This window comes from Triplophysa rosa, linkage group LG18 (assembly GCF_024868665.1).
Source record: "Triplophysa rosa linkage group LG18, Trosa_1v2, whole genome shotgun sequence".
NCBI classification, from domain to species: Eukaryota; Metazoa; Chordata; class Actinopteri; order Cypriniformes; family Nemacheilidae; genus Triplophysa; species Triplophysa rosa.
The window spans coordinates 19,245,068-19,253,397 of record NC_079907.1 but is presented as its reverse complement, the minus strand read 5'-3'; the positions used below and the strand labels follow the sequence as shown (position 1 = coordinate 19,253,397).

Genomic DNA, 8,330 nt, shown 5'->3' with positions numbered 1-8,330 from the left:
ATATATATGTGTGTGACCCTGCACAACAAAACCAGTCTTATGGGTCAATTTTTCAAAATTGAGATTTTTACATCACCTGAAAGCTGAATAATTAAGCTTTCTATTGATGTATGTGTTGTTAGGATAATATCAGGTGGAGATACAACAGTTTAAACACCTGGAATCTGAGGGTGCAACAAAATATTGAGAAAATCGCCTTCGAAGTTGTTAATCGGAGGCAGTGTAGCAGGCCATCTACTCACAAAAATAAAGTTTTCATATATTTATGGTAGGAAATTTGCTAAATATCTTCATGGAACATGATCTTTACTTAAAATCCTAATGATTTTTGTCATAAAGAAAAATATATAATTTTGACCCATACAATGTATTTTTGGCTTTTACTAAAAATGTTTCTGTGCTACTTAAGACTGGTTTTGTGATCCAGGGTCACATATATATATATATTAACTAGATGCCACCGCAATATTGGTGAGGGCGTAAACCGACTACAAAGACATACAACTGCTGCGGTAATCTGGATAAAAGCACAACATCGTTTTCATTCCTCAACTAATTTCAATGCTTTTCTATTTACGTGGTTATAGACTTGAATTTGTATTTATTGTCATAGAGAACTGTTAAAACTCAGGCTTGTCAAGCAATCATTTAGGCTTAATAATTGTGTACACATCGGTAATGTGAAATAATTTAAGTTAGATTAAATGTTAGTGATTTAATGTAGGCAGGTGTTTTGTTCAGTGATTCAAATAAAACAATCTCTACATGTCTGTGTTTTATTCTCGACTACTGCATTGTGGTTATGTATTCTGTTGCTTGTCTTGTCTATCACTGAACGTGGTGCCATCTAGTAGATTCTCATGAATAACATGCACAAATAATGGATTTCACATTCCTTACTACAACCATTGATTTTAAAGTAGGCTATAGCTATAGAGATATGAAGCAATTAGTCCGTAGAGTACATAGTGCATAGTTTAAGTGTATAGTGCGTCATTTGAGACACAATGTCGTATATCCAGCATGTATTCACACTGCACTATTAATACACACATAGAAAGTACTGTTTGAACACTATATAAGTAGTCTCAGTACAGACTGTCACAGTGATTTCTGATGCATGTGTTCAGTTTTTACAGACGTGACACTACGCAGCACCTCTTGTCTGGTGTGGTCAAGGCAAGTCCAGTTAGTGTTTCTGTGTTTAGTCAGGTTGAGTCTAGTGTTTTATGTTTTTCTTCAGTTTTGTTTTTTTGGTCTGCTATTTTGGCTGTAGTTTGGGCCTTGGCTCTATTTTGTGTTGTTTTATCTATAAAGTTATTTTTTATTGTACGACGAACTGTCTGCATTGGGGGTGTGCCCTCACTAAGTGTGACACATATTGTGTTGAATCTGTTGTTGTAATTAATAGCCTCATTAAGTTAATACATTCTTGTGAATTTGATCACCTTAATGTTTTTTTTTGTCCAGTGACATCTCAATGGGTCCCAGAAAAAAAACGTAAACATGACCTTATAGCCTACTGGAAATCACAAAAACACAAATGCTGTTTCAACAAACAGATCTCTACTTATGATTTACACACAATCAACAAGATGAACAAAGTCAAATTTAGGCTTCAATTTTAAGTTGAAATGTTTTTATTGCAGTAGATCCACATGCATACTCCCCCCCCCCAAAGGAACTCTTTTATGTTAGTTTTTCATTTTTGTAACATTTAAAGCAAAAAGGTTTTGTGTGCACGTGGCGCCATCCTCTGGTGTTGAAGTAAAGCACTAATGCCTTTTTCTTTCTTTATTAAAAGCCTCTTGGTTTTATATTTTGTTATCTATACAATGACATTAAGACTTATTTGTGGTTTAGGTGTCCATGTGTTTTTACTAAACTTCTGGAAAGTTAAAATGGAGGATGCCATGTCTACACAATTATTACTCACGAAAAATAATGCAATATTTGTCGATATTTGACAAGCATTTCACTCATTTTTATGAATAATTAATACATACAATAATATGAATTTCGAGCTATATTACTGACATTTATACCACAGACGCAGCGACAAACATAAAATATCGCAAACAATGCATCTTACCTCATCCATCCAACCGAGTAAACTAAAACGAAATAAATTCAGGAATAATCTAACGTTACTCCTGGTTTAATACAAGCAACAATAGACCAATAAAAGCTTTGTACATCACGTGGGAATTGTCCAGTCACGTTTTTATTGACACTCAGACTGTACGAGAAAGTTTTCGTGGTTAATTCAAATATACACATCAGATAACACGCGCGTGAAGAATACTAAAATTGACGTCACAACGACTCTGAGCGTTTTAAGACGCTGACACTTGTTGTTTTGCTCATTCTGCTTCATATCCACTTACGGTAAACTCGCTGTTTCTTGCTGCTGCTGTTGATTTGAGTGAAGATGGGTCAGAATTGTGTCAAGTGCGTTAAAGCCGACACATCTAGCGATACTAGCAGTGTGTACGAACTACCTGCTCGAGCAATCGACGATGCGAACGAGAAAGACGGAGGAAAGAAGAAGAAAACGAGGTTTCTGAGATGGATAAAAGGCCGCAGAGGTCAGGCTGAGAGAGAGGAGCCGGCTACAAGAACACCTCCTCCTGTGACCGCTGACAGATGCAGCGATGATGGTAAGTCATTATATCACCACATTATAAGAATAGCGAGACAATATGTTCAAGTGTTTAGACTCGGCAGACATATTTTCTCCATATTTCACAATAACAGTAAACGCATCTTGCCTATTTAATACCACGAATGTAAATATGAAATATTTGCTCATCTTCAGTCACACTTCGAACAGAATTTGCAGAAACGTTTTGCTATTTTCACCCTGAGAGGATTTTTCAACAATACTAGAGGAATTTCTCTCTACGTTTGGCTCTTGTGTTTCATTATTTGCTTCCAGTCACCCATTTCCAGTTAGTTGTGTAACTATATGTTTATACATCTTTATGTGTGTCTATATGACTCATTTCAGACATTAAGCACACAATGTAAAGACTCTAAATCTCTGAACATAAACATTAAATTACAATTAAGGATGATGATGACAAACCAATACAACAAAATAACAAATCAATAGCTCATGAACTTTAACATTATACTGTATGTGTGTGAAATACATAAAAAATTTCGATCAATCTTTCATGACATTCATAAGATATTAATTGTATTTTAACTAATGATCCGTTATATATTTTTTTTTCTGGATGTTGTTATTTACTGCCCAGGTTAAGGTTATGTTGTCTTAACCTATTGGTTGAAATGAAGATGTTCAATGTGTGATGATGATTTGAACAAATCTTTTAAGTGAAATTTGCACTGTAAAATGCTGCTGTCGCTGTTTACTCTTCTACTATGGATCGGATTGTTTCAATATTTCATTGATATGATAGGATTTAATTGATCTTGTGTTTGATCTCATTTCTCCCAACAGATGTGATTTCAGGACATCATCTCGCTGTAGAGTTTCAGGAAAATGAAGAAACTCGTAGCAGTGAAGCTGAGTAGACTTCAACTGTCACAGATCCTGGAGTCCTGACATCTCCGGACCGCTCTGTGTCCCACTCCAGTGATGATGTCGTTCAGAGTTCAGTCCTTTCTCTGTCCGACTCACTTTTCAATATCATCCAGACTCCAGTCCTTTCTGGCTCGGACACAAACCAGAACGCCGGTCAGGATCCAGTCAGTACTGACTCTGACTCTGACTGGATTGAAGATGACTCTTCAACATCATTCACTAGAGAGTCGGACTGGGAGACTGAAATCCAGCAAACTCCACTCCGGAGAACATCAGCCTGGGTAGCTGAAATCGAGCAAACTCCAGTGAGTCAGCCTGAGGAGAAGCTGGAAGATGAAAAGCAGGAGAATGAGTCAATTGAAGGTGAGTTTACCTCCAAAATCCCAACACGCATACACACTTTTCATCGTATGTTAAGATATTGAAATATTGTTCATTAGGTTTGGAAGAAGTATTTCTAATGCTTGACTTTTCATTTATCTTTGAACAGAAATCAACTCCTGCCAGTATGAGATTGGGAAGAAGCTGGGTAAAGGAGCATTTGGTACCGTTTACGAAGGCACCCGTTTGAGCGACGGCTGGAAGGTTTGACTTTTGTTAGGTTCAATAGGTAGCAGATAGTTTTCTCTGTGTGTTTTTGATATCTCACTCTGATGTTTATGTGTCTTATGTTCACATTTTAGTGAACTTGATCTATTGACAGACAGACAGACCGATCAAACATGATCTCTATTGTTATAAATGTATGACATGTCTGTTCATCATGAATGCTTTGAATGATATGATTTAACTGTAAATCTGTTTCTGTTGTTCAGGTGGCAGTGAAATATGTCGACAAGGACGAGGACACAGATTACATCAGCATCGTAAGTATTGATTGATATTCAGATAGAAACATCTTCAACATTGTTTTCTTACGCACACACTTCTGTTGACTTCAGTTTGTTGAAGACAAATCAGATAAATCCTTATTTGTAAAGTCACCATCTAATCCTGATAAAAACTGTCTTTCTTCTAGCCGGGTTATGCTGAACCCATTCCTCGAGAGGTCGCTCTTCTGACTCTTGCCAGTGAGGGAGATGATGTCCCAGAGATCATTCAGCTTCTGGACTGGCAGGACTTTGAGAATTATTACATCATGGTCCTGGAGCGCTTCACTCCCTGTCAGGATTTGTGTGAATTCCTCTTTAATGAAGAGAAACCACTCGACGATAGGACAGCGAGAGTCATCATGTGGCAGGCGACCAAGGCCGCGCACATGTGCTGCAAACGGGGAGTTTTCCACCGAGATATAAAACTGGAAAACTTCCTCATCAACACAGACACCCTAGACATCAAACTCATCGACTTTGGGTGCGGTGATTTTCTTAAGACGTCGGCCTACACGGAATTCATGGGTATGTTTCATCACATCACACGTGTCTGTTATAAACAGCTCTTGATATAAATACTAAGATGACATCATTCAGATTCAGTGCTAAACTAATGCAGACTTATGAATCACATGACATCTTGTTTCTTCAGGCACAGAGGAATACTTCGGCCCAGAATACTTTAAAACTGGCGAGTACTACGCTAAGCCCACGACGGTGTACTCACTGGGTGTCCTGTTGTTCACCTTGGTGTGCGGGAGATTCCCAGATACCATTGACAAGTACCAGATGAAGAACAAGTTCTGGTCTACACATGGCTTCTCTAAAGGTGAGATCTTCATCAGGCCGAGTGAAATTCTCAATGATATCAAACAGAACAAAATCAGAGCAGATGTGAAGTTTAAAGTGACATTTAGATGAATTGACAGTTTAAGGTTATAACAGACTCTTCTGTGTTTCCTCACAGAATGCTGCAGTTTAATTGAAGCCTGTCTGCAGGAGAACCCAGAAGATCGCATTCATCTGGGAAAGATCCACGACCACGCTTGGTTTCAGGTACTGAAGATCTGCTCACATTTATTTCACTGATGTTATTCTCATTCACTTCAAAAAATATATATTCAGATAAAACACCAACTTACTGTTCATTTCAGGACGAACATCAGAGAGACGACCAGCAGAATATCATTGAGAGTCCAGCCGATAATGATGTCAATAGACTTCCAGAAGGAGAGATTCAACTCCCGCTCACCACAGACAGTCAAGCGTCAGAAGGAGAGATTCAAGTCCTGCTCGCTCCTGTCAGTCAGTCTGAGGAGAAGATGGAGGATGAAGAGCATAAGTATGAGTCGATTGAAGGCGAGTTTATCTCCATAATCCAAAATCATATTCTGTGTTTTCATTCAAGTCGTTTTAGTTATTTTAAGATCAAATAAGATATTCTTCAAATAGTTTTTGATGAAGTTTTGCACATCATCCAGTAGGACAGTACTGCTAATGCTTGCATTTCATTTATCTCTAAACAGAAATCAACTCCTGGCAGTATGAGATTGGGAAGAAGCTGGGTAAAGGAGCATTTGGTTCAGTCTATGAAGGCACACGTGTGAGCGACGGCTGGAAGGTTTGACTTTTTCTCTTTTTCTTCTGTCTTGTGCTCATGTTTTTAATATCTCTTCGTGTATCTTATGTTCACTAGACCGATCAAGCATGATCTCTATTGTTATAAATGTATGACATGTCTGTTCATCATGAATGCTTGGAATGATATGATTAACTGTAAATCTGTTTCTGTTGTTCAGGTGGCAGTGAAATATGTCAAAAAGAACAAGAACACAGATTACATCAGCATCGTAAGTATTGATTGATATTCAGCTGAAAACATCTTCAACATTGTTTTCACACACACACACACTTCTGCTGACTTCAGTTTGTTGAAGACAAATCAGATAAATCCTTATTTGTAAAGTCACCTTCATCTAATCCTGATAAAAACTGTCTTTCTTCTAGCCGGGTTATGCTGAACCCATTCCTCGAGAGGTCGCTCTTCTGACTCTTGCCAGTGAGGGAGATGATGTTCCAGTGATCATTCAGCTTCTGGACTGGCAGGACTTTGAGAATTATTACATCATGGTCCTGGAGCGCTTCACTCCCTGTGAGGATATGAACGGTTTCGTCAGGCGTTATGGAGGCAGCATCGATGAGGAGCTCGCTCGAGTTATCTTACGGCAGGTGACTGAAGCTGCTGAAGTGTGCCGCAGACGAGGAGTTTTCCATCGAGACATCAAAATGGATAACCTCCTCATAAACCCAGACACACAAGAGGTCAAATTAATTGACTTTGGTTGCGGCGACATCCTAAAAACATCCACCTACAGGACGTATATTGGTACGTTATATCACTTCACACATGAGGACAGTTCTCAGATAATGCCTCGGCTGAATTTTGAAGCTTCACTTTTTGTAAATCATGTTTCTCCAGGCACAAGAAACTACGTCTGCCCTGAATTCTTAGAAACGGGCGAGTACAACGGAAATCCAGCGACGGTGTACTCACTGGGAGTTCTCTTGTTTGTCATGGTCTGCGGGGTGTTTCCAAACTATAATGACCTGTACCAGATCAATGAGAAGATGTGGTATGAGGACGGCTTGACCACAGGTGAGAACATTCATTCTAAGTGAGATCCAACAGATTTATTATTCTAAAACAAGTGTAAAGTTATAACAGCCTCTTCATCTTCATCACACAGAATGCTGCAGTTTAATTCAGTCGTGTCTGCAGAAGAATCCAGAAGAACGTTTGCTTCTGGAAAACATCCTTGAGCACGTCTGGTTTCAGGTACTGTGATTTTATTTTCAGGTGTTTTCTGGTTTGGTGTTTTCTTATCATCTGCTTTAACGGTTGTCAATGACTGTGATGCTGTATGTTTTTATTTCTGTGTTTTGACTAGTATTAGTGAGCAGTTCATTATCTTTGTTTCAGGATAATGATGGTGTAACTGGTGTAAGGTGATGACGTAAGTATTGTCACCAATAGAAAGACAGAACCCCCCAGAATAACCCAGAGCACTAAAATACACTTGGTGCACTTCCATAAGTGTACTTAAACTGATCTATCTATAATCACACATGATGCTAAAAATATCATCTTTAGTACTTCTATTCATATCTCAAAATAACACAGTTGAGTACACTTAGATCTAATGAATTAGATCTTAGAAACTACTAAAGAATAATGTTTTCTATATTAAGTACAACATTTGTGTGTGAAAATAGATTTAAATTTAGATACATGTAATTGTGTTTTAGTGCAAATTTTCACCTGGGCGAAAAGAAAAAGGGGAAAAAAATAAAATAAAATACGGCTGGAACGACATAATTAATTACGTTGACGTGCAGCACATCACAACACATTTAAAAGGAAACTTGCCTTTTTTATTCAGAGCTGTGACAGTAATACGTGTCGAGCTATAACAGATTACATACAGGCCGTAGTTTGTCTTCAATATAGTTGTGTTGATAGAGAGATGTTAGACCCTTGACATGTCGTTCCAGCCATTAAATAAAATTCAATTCAATTTAAAACGAGTCTGGCTTCAAAATGCTCATTTTAAACTGTACTTTTATATGTTATTTAATGGTAATAGTATATTTCTTCCTTTACCTTTGCTTTAGTAAAGAGTTCAAAATGAAGGTAATTTTTTCGTTTTTTGCGCTCGTTTATACAGTGTCTCTGGATTGTCAAAACGCCTCTCAAAATGCTTGCTACGGATGCGAAAAATGCAGAAAATCGAACCCAGTCCGAAACTTTTTATGACAGACGAAAATATCGGAGGCAGTGTGTAAATGTGATTGACACAACGTGAGGTTGTATTTATTTTTTAACGTTTGTTAATTTCGGAAGCAAA

At 37.9% G+C, this 8,330-nt stretch overlaps 1 protein-coding gene across 2 annotated transcripts; it reads left to right on the top strand.

The window, feature by feature from the left end:
- Window positions 1-3,802: 3,802 nt before the first annotated feature.
- On the top strand, window positions 3,803-8,095 carry LOC130569576 (testis-specific serine/threonine-protein kinase 2-like). 2 transcript variants are annotated; one of them, XM_057359295.1, is made up of 13 exons: window positions 3,803-3,916; window positions 4,044-4,082; window positions 4,369-4,419; window positions 4,572-4,950; window positions 5,078-5,254; window positions 5,393-5,481; window positions 5,580-5,784; window positions 5,952-6,046; window positions 6,225-6,275; window positions 6,433-6,811; window positions 6,905-7,081; window positions 7,173-7,261; window positions 7,406-8,095. In XM_057359295.1, exons 1-13 carry the CDS (start codon window positions 3,887-3,889, stop codon window positions 7,433-7,435), a joined length of 1,791 nt encoding a protein of 596 aa, XP_057215278.1. In that variant the 5' UTR covers window positions 3,803-3,886; the 3' UTR covers window positions 7,436-8,095. The 2 variants fall into 2 exon arrangements, with proteins under 2 accessions (XP_057215278.1, XP_057215277.1); XM_057359294.1 differs by having other exon boundaries at window positions 4,044-4,097.
- Window positions 8,096-8,330: the final 235 nt, after the last annotated feature.